This window comes from Xiphias gladius, chromosome 7 (genome assembly GCF_016859285.1).
Source record: "Xiphias gladius isolate SHS-SW01 ecotype Sanya breed wild chromosome 7, ASM1685928v1, whole genome shotgun sequence".
Lineage (NCBI taxonomy): Eukaryota > Metazoa > Chordata > Actinopteri > Istiophoriformes > Xiphiidae > Xiphias > Xiphias gladius.
The window spans coordinates 6,253,538-6,267,777 of NC_053406.1; the positions used below are offsets into that span (position 1 = coordinate 6,253,538).

Consider the following 14,240-nt stretch of genomic DNA (forward strand, 5'->3'; position numbering starts at 1 on the left):
TTAAGTGGGGTTTTAAGGTGTTAAGGAGGGCCTGGGTTCTCCAACCAGAAAACTAAGGTTTGAATAAAACAAAACAAAAAGGATTTAAATCATTTGTTTTAGGACGCTGTTACAGAGTATTTCCAATGAAGCTCTTTAAGTGTTTTACTCTTTATCTTATTCCACCTTATGTTTTCTTCCATTCCACCTTCCTGTTTGACAAACCTATGCATTTTGTTCAGATATTGTTCTGTCTTTATAGGGACGAGTCATTTCAGGACATCTGGGTGTCTTCTTTGGGAACAGTAAAAACCGTTAGGTTACCTTTCAGCATAAATTTGACGACATATGTTGCGTTAAAACACGTTGTCATAAATTGTGTTAAAAGTAGGCTTTGCCCCCGCAGACCCCCGGTGATAAAAACGACAGATCCTGCGGTGTTTGTGATGTAAATGAGTGTAATCTACAAGTTGAGATAATAGTCTGTTAGATAAATGTTACAGAGACTGAAGATTTATGGCCCAATTCAAGCAACAAGTTGAGTTGTCCTGAAGAAAAATCGGGCGGAATCAGCTCAAGACGTCGCTCTCCTTACCTCTCCTTACCTAACATTAAACCTATGACCTATTTGTGACTTGTAAAGATTTTCTACAAAGACATAAAAAGAAACTTAATCCCGGCGAACATGAGTTCGTCAGCTGATGCGCACTCAAATGTTCATCATTTTTCACTCAACCTGTTAACAAAGTGAAAAAACAAGCCCGGGACCACCGTTTCCAGCCCATTGACGCTGCTGCATGGCTGTGTTACCGGCTCAGTGCAGGGGGGGCGGGGGTCGGGCGCTGTGATCACCCCTGTAGGAAACCAGCACCCCGCAGAGTTAAAAGACCCCGGGCTGCACGGACGGTGCGGGGCCCTCGCAGGCGGCCGCGCGGTGGAGCTCCGAGCCGCCCACGGAGACGCCTGCCCCGGCCTGCTGTTCCCCGCCAAGCTGCTGCTGATTGAAGTGCAGCCGCCTGTTGGCCCCTCACAGCGGGGCCGCGGGAAGAGGAGCGCTTTGAATAATTATTATGTCGCTCAGGTGTCATTTAGCCACAAGACCGGGAGTTTGACTATGCCACCGTCATGTGAAAGCGTTTCTTCCCTTTTCTCTGCCCCTGGTTGAAATACACTTTCTCACGATAATGGTTTTGTTTTCTCACTTCTCTCAGTCAACAAAAAGGGGGCCAAAGGGTGACATTTGGGCTGTGTCAAAAGGCTGACCTGGGATAGACGTCGGCCAAGACAATAAAACACTTTGAATGCTATTATCAGCCCGTAAATTTCTTGTCATCAAGCACGCTTCAGACTTATTTATGGTCCGGCATGAGGGGCAACTTGATTAAAACTCTGTAGTTGGACTGAAATTACCCTTAAAATGAACCGTGCTGCAGGCGAAACAACCGTTTTCACGGATCTGCTTTTGACTGTCTTGCATTTGTAATCACACCATCAAGAAGCTTCACGTAAATTCACTTAAGAATGAGATGTTTTGCAAACTGCGGCCACTTGTCTGTGCAGGGTTGGAACACCAACCATTTTCCTTACACCTTTAATTTGATTGTCCGGAGTTTATTCCAGATTCATGCCGGACAGGCACCGTCCCACGACGGTGAGAGAGTCGTCACGGTTCTCCTTTCGAGCTATCCCGAGATGATAATAGCGCAGCTGCAGCGAGGATGAGGAGGAAGGATGGAAGGATGGGTGGATGACGGAGGAGCGATATCAGCTCGGAGGAGAGCCGAGATAAAAACGACCGAGGGGGGGGGTCTTCTTCTTCTTCTCCTTCGGCGTTTGTGTTTGCGATAAGGAGGAGGAGGAGTAAAGGAGGAAGAGGAGGAGGAGAGATGGAGGGAAAGAGGGAGGGAGGGGGGCCAAGAGACCCCGTCGCGTTTTGACCCCCCGAAACCTCCCCGCACACCGCCACCACCACCACCATCACCGCTCCTCCTCCTCCTCCTCCTCCTCCTTCTTCTTCGCTCCTCTCGAGTCTGAAAACACCATCGCTCAATCCCAGCCGTGACATTTTCCAGCCTGTCGCCGTGCGCTGCGCGGACAGCGAGCACAAGGAGCCAAAAAGGAGGGGAACGCTTTCTCTCAGTCCTCCGCGGCACCGAGCATCCCGAGGCTCTGCGAGCCGGAGCGAGAGGGGCACCCGACGGAGGCGAGGCGCTGCAGGAAGCCGCTGCCCCCTTTCTCCAGGGTTCTCTGGACTACGCCGGACCCAACCCGGGCGAGACTGGATACGGCGGATATTTACGTCTCGGTGGGACATTTTACACCATTTACTGGAGCCGCGTATCACTCAACATCACCAGGAAATAGCGTTTACAATAGCATTTAATCAGCTGCGAGCTTTATTGGAGCGCGCATTGCCTCTCAGCGTATTACAAACTATTAAGCTGACATAGGCAGCAGAGTATCAGGTTATCAGACGTCTATAAAACCTCCAGTCCAGATATATGTTGTAATATAAAACGCGATGGGCTCGGAGTAAACACACACACACACACACACACACGGAACAGGTCTTGAGTGTTTTCTCTCCACAGCCTTATGTTTTTGTTGAAACCTTAGAGGTTCTTTGTGCTGGATGTTAATCATGTTTACAACACAACTGCTAATGCACATTGAAAAAATACACATGCACTTTTATTTGCAGGACCCCAGGGGCAGAGGAAGGGAGCAAACCTCGCTGGACTAGCCGAACAGCGCATCATCATCCCCGGTGTAGGACTGGCTGTCGAGTCGCATGGAGAAGAGGGTAGGTCTGCTGTGTGGTTTTTATGAGAGTGGAGTCGGACCAGAGCCTGCTTGAGATAACATATTTTGTATTCCTAACGAGATGAGGTCATTAGGAAGCCATCTAATGGGAGCATACGGTTGGGAATCCTCTTTGCACTGCCCAGTATCTGGTCGGGTTTAGCAGCCCCACACAAAAAAGAAGGCCCAGTGGAAACAGACCAGTGGACTGTGCAGGGGTGGGCTGAGTGTTCATGGAAAAACAATAGAGAAGGGTGCCAGCAGGAAGCATCACGGCCACCCAGAAACCCCCTTTTTAAACTAAGATAAAAACTATTCTGAAATGTTCTTCACATACCACCCAATGTTTATTTTATAAGCGCCTTTATGATGCTGCAAAGAAACAGTGAGAAACAACTTTTAAACCCACCCCCTTAACCAGTCATAATTCTTAATTCACATGGTGAAATGCAGTTCAATGGGGGCTGTGTATAACATGCAATGTAGATGTCAGCATCTCTCAAAACACGCCACGAGAAACTGTCGATTTGGGTCTAATATTTCATCTTCTCCTTAAAATAATATGGATTTATTGTTGTGTAATGTCAGTCAGGCGTTATAATGGCACACGAGGGTTAGTGTAGGTCATTAGGAGGCAGAGGAGAGGAGATGCAGCTCTTCAACTCGGTAAGTAGGTCAGTTTTTTTGCTACAGTGATTCAGAGGCACGGCGGTGGTGGTGGTGGTGGTGGAGGAGGAGGAGGAGAGACAGGCAGAGGCTGGCGGGCAGCAGGGCCGACTGAGACCTGAGTGGAAGAGAGCAATTAGAGTTGTACAATGTGTAGACAGAAAATCACTGCTGGAGGAAAACAGAGCAGGAGGAGAGGGCTGAGAGACAGGGGAAAGGTCCATACACACGCATAGCCTACTGTACAGAAAACACACACACACACACACACACAGAACCAGCTCCACCAATAGCAGCTTAAACACAGAATTTAAATGAAGATATTAAAATCAAATAGCAGAAATTATAATATGAATTGACTTTCTGGATATACTGTGTATGCATTGGTCTTTTATATGTGTAAAGGGATTATCTTAAAAGAAAAGAATGGATGTTATATTTCACTGTCCCATTCAAATTATATTTTTATATTCGACTTTGTATAGCAATGACTGTATGAGACACAAAAGCCTGGTCCTGAGTGAAAAATTTGAAGAAAATCAAATGGAGATTGGTGGTTCTAATGCGTGTTTGTGGAAAACACACATGGACCCGGATTTTACGAGTTTAAAAAAAGTTTGAGTTGCGTTGCGGCACAGAATGGGCAGAGCGCCGTCTCAATTCTGCAACAGGTCCAGTTTTCTTTGGTTTCTTAGTTTTTGCCTGCTTAAAATACTGGTGGGATTCTTCTTCAAAACCCGCCTGTAGCTTTAGGCAACTTTAACAAATCCACAATAACCTGTTGAATACCGTGTGTATAATATTATACAAATAAATAACGTGAATGTCTTATTTATTAATTGCAGACTGTACGTTGGGCATTTGAACAACTTCTTGATGTAAAATAATCCTCAAGCAAATTCAACGTTTTAACCGAACTGACGCGCTGAGAAAACGAATGAATTTGAATTGGTTTGCTAGTTTTCTGCACAACTCTTTTAAGGTAGAAAAAAGGGGCAGCATTTTCTTAGGTAATAACAATTATACTTGTACTTTAATTTAGGTGTTTACAAAGTTTAAAAAAAAGACCCGCCATTCTTAATTAATAGTAACGGAAGTTTAATAATTGAGTTAGTCTTTTTAGAGTGTCTGAAATATGACACGAAGCCGTGGACCTAATTTCGTCTTCGTGATTTACTATTTATTTATTTATTTTAAAAAAAATGTTTGAGCCGATGTAAATCCAGTTCTACAAAGCTAAACCATGTTATTCCTACAGCTCAGGGTGTGTTTTTGTGTGGGTTTGTCTTCCCAGCACAAGTGAACTCAACAGGCCCGTTGGGCCTGTGGTAACTTTTCTGCGCCGGTGGAAATAATAACACAATTAAAAGTTGTTATGAAGATGTTGTCCCACCATCTGAGGCGCGCCGACCACCTCCGTGACTTTTGAAAAAGGGAAAATTGGCGGAATTTGTCATCTCCACTTGTGCGCTTTGATCCGCTTCGTGCGCAGAAACCCGATAGGGGCCGTGCGTAAAGAGAGACGCGCAATCCGATAGCGGTGATTGTGTTAATAGCCAGCCCCCATAAAAACTCGAAGGTGTCCCGGGCCAGGGCCTCAGAGCAGGTGCTTTCTGTGATCCTGGTGGCCATATGGGACTCTGACACACAATAATTTGATAAGCCATTTAGGACAGTGGTTCCTAAAGTGGGGTCCAGAGACCTCCAGGGGTCCTGCAGAGGAGGGCAATTCAATTTTTCTTTTATTTAATTCCAAGAGGTCAAGATAGAGAGAATATGTAAGAATAATTGCTTTTCTGTTGGGTTTCACTGTTGCTGTCTCACCACTTAGAATTTAGATATGAATGCACTCCGTAAACAACAACAACATCATCTCTAATTGGACAATTTTGGATACAAATCTTAGTGTCTGTTTGTCATTTGGAGTACTGATGATGAAAACAAGTGTAACTAATAAAGAGGAATATGGTTGTAATGTTGTCATGATTGCAAATCTGAAAGAACAAATGCAAATAAATACATTTGCATTCGAATACATACAACCTCCTGTGGTTGCCTGCCAGGGGAATAGTGTCCACGGAGAAAAACTAGGCTCAGCAGGTCATAACTTTTATGGCTTGGTTAAAATAACACAGAAGTGAAAGGTGTCCAGGCCAAGCCACCTAGCAGGTGCAGTCTGTGATCCCGGTGGCCCTTTGGGACTGCGGCATGAGTCCCTTTTAATCCAGCAGAAAGAGAAACAGAAGCAGATCTGCTGACCTGAGCAGCGTCGCCTCAGAGCCAGAAGCTGCAGCGAAGCACAAATTAAGCTCCTTAACACACACAGAGAGAGAGAGAGAGAGAGAGAGAGAGAGAGAGGGGTAAACAAGGGAGTCAGACATGCATATTCATGATGCTTTGTGTGTAAGTGTTGCTGTGTGTATGTTTTTCTCTTTACGTATCTGTGCATGTTTGTGACTGTGTCGTTGAGCGTACCATATGCGTGTCTGATCCATCCTGTGTGTGAGTGTGTGTGAGCGGGCCCCAGTGAGGCTGTCACAGCGGGATGTGAGGGACGTCTCAGCACGGCTCCTGTCTAGTCTGAGTTTAGGAGGGAGGAGACAACATTAGCAGCTACAGGCTCACTGTCTTTCTCCAAGGATCTCATCTCTCCCCTCATCTCCTCTTCTTTTAAGCACCAGACACTAGACTTTTCAAGAACCACGAAAAGCTGCTTTTTCATCTTGACTGCTGCGCATTTTCGAAGTTATCCAAGCGCCTTAGGAAGGATTTCATCAGGATTTCATAATCCTGAGAGTGGTAGAATAATTTTCAGCAGCATGTAATACTTCAGCTGAAGCGAAAATGTAGAAATCACCTAGGTTCTCTCACGAAGAAACTGGGATCTGCACACGCGCGAGTGGATTGTCCAGTGCACAGAACTGCAGTAATGGTCCATGATCAATGCATGCACGCACGCACACACACGCACATGCACAACTTGGGGAGTGGTATACTCTAACCATTTGATGTTTAGTTTTTGTTTGTGTTGATATTGGCGTTTGTTTAGCTTGCAGTGATTGATTACTGTCTTCCCACTACAACTCTACTGTCACTGAAATCTACAAATACATATGCATGTACACATAAAAGCTGACACGATCAGTCGAGTTATCAATTAGTGGATCAACAGAAAATTAATCTTCAATCAATTTTGATAATGAAGTAGTTTTTGAAGTAAAAATGCCAAAAACACACTGGTGCCAGCTTTCTTTTGGTGAATATTTGCTGGTTTTCTCAGTCTTTTACGATAGTAAACTGAATACCTCTGGGTCTTGGACTGTTAGTCGGACAAAACAAGCAAATGAAAGACTCAAACACTGCTCCAGATGTAAAACCAGATCAGATCTCCTAAATGAGTGTTAGTCCAGTAAGCCGTGCCACTGAAGCCCCATGACAGCTCAGCCACATAATAAAATCACAATAAGATTTGATGTCAGACAGGCACAGATGTCGAATGGGTCTCATGTTTTCTGTCTTTCCATCTAATTGTGTTTCAGTATGAAGAGCTGGTGCACTACTCAGGGTCGGAGGGCATGTCGGTGGGGGGGTACGGGGATGATGTCAGGCCGCTTCCTCCCCCACAGTACGGACCCACCATCCCCGACTCCCTCAAACACCACAAAGACCAGATCTATGGGTAAGCATGCGTGTGAGTGTGTGTTTGAAGCCCTAGATGTGGTGGAAGCAGTGATTTATGTAGCCTGACAGTGGCTAAAAAACAGTTTCAACTACACATACACTTTCAGCAGATTAACGTACAGTATATATTTGTGTACTGAATATGAAAATACATGTGAAGTGTTTATGACTGTGTGTTTCATAAATACTGTAGTATCAAGTTTCTTTTAACACCATCTCTAAATGTATCATGTGTACACTGTGTCAACTGTTACTGTGTTTATGTACAGTATAGTATGTTAACTGTCTATGTGTGTGTGTGTGTGTGTGTGTGTGTGTGTGTGTGTGTGTGTGTGTGTGTGCAGTCACCCACTGTTTCCACTGCTGGCCCTAGTGTTTGAGAAGTGCGAGCTGGCCACCTGCTCCCCCCGAGAGTCTGCCTCCATCTCAGCCACCTCCCACCTCCCCGGCATGGCCAATCACAGCGACGTCTGCTCCTCCGAATCCTTCAACGATGACATCGCTGCGTTTGCCAAGCAGGTGAGTGACAGCTGTGAGAGCCAATCACAGAACAGATATCGATGAAAGCCTGTTTTCAGATTTGTAATAATGAATTGAATTTGTGTCGCAGATTCGTTCAGAGAAACCCATATTTTCGTCCAATCCTGAGCTGGACAACTTGGTATGATGCACACTGACATCACGCTAAAATATGAAACACATTTTCACACATGCATTGTGGATAACATATCCATAATTATTCTGCTTTCTCCTCTACATAGATGATCCAGGCCATACAGGTTCTTCGCTTTCATTTACTGGAGTTAGAGAAGGTTGGTGGAAGCGCAACATGTTTTTATTTTAACATTTTTTTGGTCATTCTTATATTTTCATGGACTTTTTTAGAATGGGCACTGTGTGTTCATGTGCTCATGGGAAAGTCTGACATCCAGGACTTACGTACCAATTGCTAAACATCACTATAATCAAATACTCATAAAATACATAAAATGAATAAACAACAGTCTTTCTGCACCTTAACAAAGATGACTAATCAACTGATTATAACTACACATTTCTCTTAGGTTTTCCAAACCACTTGTGTTGAGAAGGTTGAAGGGAATCCTTGCATTTTAATTTGGAAACCTAGCAAAGGAAATCCTGTCAAGCAGTGAAAGACATTTAAGGATAGTGTCACAAATTTTCTCTTGACGGCCGACATGAACAGGATGAATGGTTACTGCAAGCAAAACTGTTTTTGTATACATATGAACATTTGAATATTGTTTCAAGACAGACTTGAAAAAATGTGAACCCCTCCTTTTATGCTCACTGCACTGTTATGACCTATTTAGGTACTGATTAGAAAGTGGTGTTAAAAGTTTGCACTGATGAAAGTAAATCTCTCTTAAGGTGCATGACCTGTGTGATAACTTCTGCCTTCGCTACATCACCTGTCTGAAGGGCAAAATGCCCACAGACCTCGTCCTGGATGAGCGGGAGGGCGGCTCCAAGTCCGACATGGAGGACTTCGCTGGATCCTGCACCAGTCTGTCGGAGCAGGTGAGACACTGAATGTCAAACAGCACGCACTGTGGGAGAAACTCCACCATTCACCTGTCCAGCTGCATCCGCTGGATGTCTGAATAATGCACATGTGTTTCATGACTTGTTGTTCTCCCTCCTCTCTACCTGCTGGGAATTCCCCAACTTCCCATTTACTCCACCTCCGACCTCATCTCTCTCTCTCTCTCTCTTTCCCTGCAGAATGCATCGTGGCTTCGGGAGCCAGATGAATGTGCCTCTACTCCTCTGGGAACACCAGGCACCTGTGGCCTGCTTTCACTCAGCACAGCAGACAACTGTAGCGACACAGGTACATACACACCAGCTGAGAAATACTGTGTGTGAGAGAACACACTGCACAGCACAGATGCATATGCAGAGGAACAACAGTGTTCATATACACAACTGCCACATCTGCAACAACATTCACACACAGCCTATTATACACACAGCTTATGCTATAACACTCTAAATGGTAGAAATGATAGTAATGAAAATAACTGCTAGTTGGAGCCCTACTTTGATATGATGAACACTGTACGGTTGGTTCGGTATTTGTTGCAGAATTGATCATTATTACAGTAGTTGATCTTAATTGTGAATTGGTTTGGGAATGTAGAAATTGGATTTCTTTTTGTCTTTAAAATGGTCAAATGTAATGAATTGAATGTATGAATACTGATACAAAATATAAGCAAAAAAATCACTGTGAGCTTTTATCAGTCGGACCCTAATAGATGTATGTACACATACACAGTCCCTAAGCTACAGTGTTTCCATGGTCTCCCTACAGGCGATGGTCTCGATGGAGGAGTGGCCTCCCCCAGTACAGGAGAGGAGGATGAGTCTGACAGAGACAGGAGGAACAACAAGAAGAGAGGGATCTTCCCCAAAGTGGCCACAAACATCATGAGAGCGTGGCTTTTCCAGCACCTGTCGGTAAGAGAGCTTCTCCGTGTTCTTATCACACCAGAGTTAATCACTACCCCTGAAAATACTGAATTTTGGACAGTAATTGAAACCATCCTGCAGGGCCGTAACAAAACAAAGAAAGCTTGTGTATAGCTCTGGATGAGAGAATAATTACAGAAAGAGAGGATTTAGTGAGAGCCAAAACGTCACGGACAAAAATAGACAAAGAGAGGTGAAGCCAGTGCATAATGCAGGCCAGTTAAATTAGATGAAAAATTGGGAGATTATGTGAACATGCTTGCTATTGAATAATTGTTGAAGTGATAGAAATGGAGTGAGTAATTGTTGGTGAGGTGGTTAGATTGGTAATGAGCTATTAAATGAGGCAGGTCAAATGTTGCTTTATTCCAATTATCACAGTATGTGTGTGTGTGTGAGAGAGAAATATGGAGAGAGGGCGAGGGGTTGCTGAGGTCGAAAATGTGAGCGTAGATGTGAATTGTGATGGAAGTAAGTCAGTATATTTTATTCTAGATTTCAGCCTCAGGTAGCCTCAAGATGATTCTCCTGTTGATCCACATGCATTTAGTAAGGTGTCTGCAGGAAGGCCACAGACATCACACCCCAAAGTCTGGCTTGTGTTTCGATTTCTTTAACCCTGGCTCTGTGTGTCCTTTCCCAGCACCCATACCCATCTGAGGAGCAGAAGAAGCAGCTGTCGCAGGACACGGGACTGACCATCTTACAGGTCAACAACTGGTCAGTGCACACTAAATCAATACACTAATTCCAGCCCTACGGCTTATCAATAATGAGTTAAACTGACTTGTTTAAATGAAAAGCGTCAACTTTCAATTTGACAACACAGCCTTCGCCATGTCAATAACATATTGGCGTGCTAGTCTGATGCAGAAATGAACAGTATCTATATTTTACAACTCACTGAAGTCACATTTTTTTTGCTTAGTAACTCTTTATTGTGGACATTTTTTGTGAATAAATGTTAATTAAATGAAAGGTAGCATTTTACAAGACCTCTATAGAAGACTATAATCTACTTTATTAGAGAGAAGCTTGTAACAGAGGAAGAAATGTCCTACTAAGCATTTTTCCTGAAGCTGCAGAGTAGTAAAATCCAGTTACTCCGTGTTCATAAAACAGAATAGCAAATCAATATCCAATAATCAGATGATTTACAGCTCCCAAATTCCCTATTCATGGCTCAGACATATATCTGCACGGGCAAAGCATATGCATATATGAGTCTATAACACCCATACACAGAGCATTTCCATGCTGCTGATCAATTTGTTCTTTCAATTCTCTGTACCTCAGTTACAGAAACACAAACTCATACGAAGACTCTAACTTAAAAATATGGAGTGTGTATTACATGCTAAACAGTATATTTTGTAATCTGATGACTTGCATGTTTTTATTTGTACCCCTGCTGCAGCACACGCACACACACACACACACACACACACACACACACACACACACACTGACCCAATCAGTGCAGATCAATCGATTATCACAGAGGCGATCAATACCTGCTCTGCCCTAACGTTGATTTACTCTGCCCTCTGAAAGGGTTAAGTGGTTGTAAAAGGGAAAAGGTTAGTAGTCTGCCGGTCAGCCTTTTTCTCCATTAACGGGTGGTCTCGTCCTTCTCTCTCTCTCCATCTCTCTCCCTCTCTCTCTCTGAACACACTCTTTCTTAATGTCGCTCTCCCCCTGAAAAGGTTCATCAACGCCAGGAGGAGAATAGTTCAGCCGATGATTGACCAGTCAAATCGCTCAGGTCAGTCTTTATAAGTCAGTCAGCTGCTCGGTGTATGTACTGGGTGTGCGTCTGATGGATATTTGTGTCTGATAGTGTGTGTTGTCTCACAGGTCAGGGTGGCCCCTACAGCCCAGAGGGAGCAGCTCTTGGGGGCTACGGGCTTGACGGACAGGCCCACCTCGGTCTTCGAACAGCAGGTACGGTAGCCTGTGGAGAAATATTGCACGCACACACTGACACAAAAAGTGCAAAATATACCTCCTCTACTTAAAGGATGGCTCTCGTGATAGTCCATATTTTTCTAACTAACAGCAAATCCAAATGAAAAGACAGAAACCAACACTGAAATTAATCTACTAATCAGTATTGTCCTTGTAGTCAAAGCCTGATAGAGATTATTTATCTGTACCATTGAGCACAATTGTTGTCTAAATACTACTAAAAACACACTGGGTGAAATGTTCCTTCATTACCACAAACATATTGTAGTTTATCTGGAATCAATCCCACATGTACTGTCCTGCTGCCACAAATACTCACTAAAGCACCAAATAGGTATTAATCCACAGCTGAAAATGTTTATGTGTAAAATATAAAAAGTGTTTATATTTTACCTCCTCAGTAGGAATAAATGGGCTTGGAGCTGAGCACCACAAATGGGCTGGTGAAGTCAAAAATTATTTAGAAGTGGACTATTACAGTTAGATTTGGTCTTTTCATAGGATTTGTTGACAGTAAGAAAAATATAGACCATTGCCAGCCTTTTAAAGTCCACACTAAAGTTATAGTCAAAAATAGTTGACAAAAACAGTCACTGCTGACCACCTTGAAAAAAATGCGTATGGCCTTGAAGAGATAGAGTCGAACTGAGAAATCTTAAATAAAAAAACAAGTTATAATATTTATACTCTCTGTTTATTCCTCACTGTGCTTTTTCATTAAATACTTTGAACATAAATAGTCACAAGCGTAAGTTAAGAGTGACTAACCCACTATTTAGCAATGTGTTAGAGGTGGTTTCTGTATACACTTGTATAAATTCATCCACAACTCCAATGTCTTTGTTTGGTCTAATTTGAAAATAATTTCAATGATTAATTCATCACCATGTTGAGTTTCTGATGCTGGAGAAGGCAGCATTGTGTGTGTAGACTGAACAAGGTACAATTAGGGAACAACGAAGGAAATAAGAAAAAAATTTGTGATTCAAACGTGAATAAAATGGATCGGCCACCAGCAAAAATCAGACAAAAAGACTGGAACCTCTCAAATGGTTATGTATTTTAATAACACTAGAAAATAACAAAATCTATAAATGTTAATGTCTCCTGATGCTGTTAAAACCTTTCTTAACAAGCTGCGGCCGACTGGGGTGTCAGTCATTACAAATTTATCCCGTGCAACCAGACATTAGTCAAACCCAAAAAAGTTTTCAAAAATACCAAGTATGTCAGGCCGAATTTGAGGAAACTGTGTGTAAAATTAAATATAAGACATCTACAATATGTGCATTTGAGGTAGCACTTTAAAAGTCCCCACTACTTCGCATCTACTGCATAAGTAGTATACAAACATTTAATAAATGGTTTAAAACACGCTTTAATTTAGTTGTGCACAGCTATAAGTACATGTTTAAGTGCTTATTAATGTACAGTAATTATCAGCAATTTTAGCTTCTATTATGAAGACATATTTTTTAAATTTAATTTATTTATTAAACTGTATTTTACTATATTGTCATTCATTATTTGTGTATACAGCCGCGCCCACTAATAGGTATCGTTGGAGACATTACAGTTGTTGATAAAAACATGAACAAACACTTACAACTGCATACAACTACATTATTAGTGTGTTATAAACCATTTATCAAATGTTTATTATATATAAATTATATTAAATATATTAAAATTTCTCTCAGTGTCAACATTATATACCTTCAATTACGACCTGGAACATACTGAGTACAATAAGATGATTTTAACAAAGTTTAAGCTATGGGGAAATAAAAGGGGAAACTTGTACACTATGTTAAGGGGTTTCAAAGTAAAGAACAGGAAAACAGGTTTATACTATACAGAAAGACAGAACAAGATTTTTCACCTCTAAGTTAAAAAATATATAAATATTGAACTGATTCAGGCGTTAACTCTGTTTCCAGTATTTTCCAGTGCAAAAAAGAACGGACAATCTGCAAATTTTCTTTCTTAAATTGGTGATTTAAGAAAGAGAAATGCACTCCACTCTTATTTACACACTTGACCTAAGATACCGTCGATAAGGATGGCTTCTTTTGCCAAAGACAGATTATTAAAAAACGTATCTGCTCAGCATTTCTCCATATTAGCAGAGCCAGATCCTAAAAAATGATTCCACTTTATTTACATTAAGAAAAACCCTGTTCCTCTGTTTCTGCCCCACCAGGTCTCCAGGGGATGTCTTCTCTGCAGGGCGACTACCCCAGCGCTCTCCTGTCCCAGCCAGGCTACCCTCCCCACCCGGGACCTTCCCTCCACCCGTACCCAGGCCCTCACCCCCACCCCGCCATGCTGCTCCATCCACCACCACACACACATCCCGCAGAGCCCCTCCTCGCCCAGGGACTGGACATACACGCACACTAGTTGTAGAGGGGGGAGGGAGGGGAGTCGGGGTATGTGTGTGAAGGAAATTTACTGTATGAATGTGTGTGTGAGTGTGTGCAGTGAGATGTGTGTGTGTGTGTGTGTGTGTGTGTGTGTAGCTGTGTTTGTGTAATGACGCACACAGTACACTATTTAAGGAAAAAAGACACATTGCTCCGAAAGTTTACATTCCCCCACTGAAAGACACTGACCTCAATGTAGCTGTTCCACTCGCTAACACACAC

General features: G+C 42.8%; 1 protein-coding gene across 1 annotated transcript; it reads left to right on the plus strand.

Moving 5' to 3' along the window:
* The first annotated feature begins 2,204 nt into the window (after window positions 1-2,204).
* On the plus strand, window positions 2,205-13,995 carry meis3 (myeloid ecotropic viral integration site 3). Its single transcript, XM_040131805.1, has 13 exons — window positions 2,205-2,284; window positions 2,681-2,782; window positions 6,987-7,126; window positions 7,473-7,647; window positions 7,739-7,789; window positions 7,890-7,940; window positions 8,521-8,670; window positions 8,875-8,983; window positions 9,467-9,612; window positions 10,268-10,344; window positions 11,331-11,389; window positions 11,482-11,568; window positions 13,796-13,995. The coding sequence occupies exons 2-13, from the start codon at window positions 2,771-2,773 to the stop codon at window positions 13,993-13,995; spliced, it is 1,257 nt and encodes a 418-aa protein (XP_039987739.1). The 5' UTR covers window positions 2,205-2,284; window positions 2,681-2,770.
* The last annotated feature ends 245 nt before the right edge of the window (window positions 13,996-14,240 follow it).

Bases quoted from the DNA above. Each gene is read 5' to 3' on its own strand.
- meis3 (XM_040131805.1), top strand. The intron at 7,648-7,738 runs GTGAGTGACAGC...TTTGTGTCGCAG, and splicing joins TCGCTGCGTTTGCCAAGCAG to ATTCGTTCAGAGAAACCCAT. The intron at 11,390-11,481 runs GTCAGTCTTTAT...GTTGTCTCACAG, and splicing joins TGACCAGTCAAATCGCTCAG to GTCAGGGTGGCCCCTACAGC.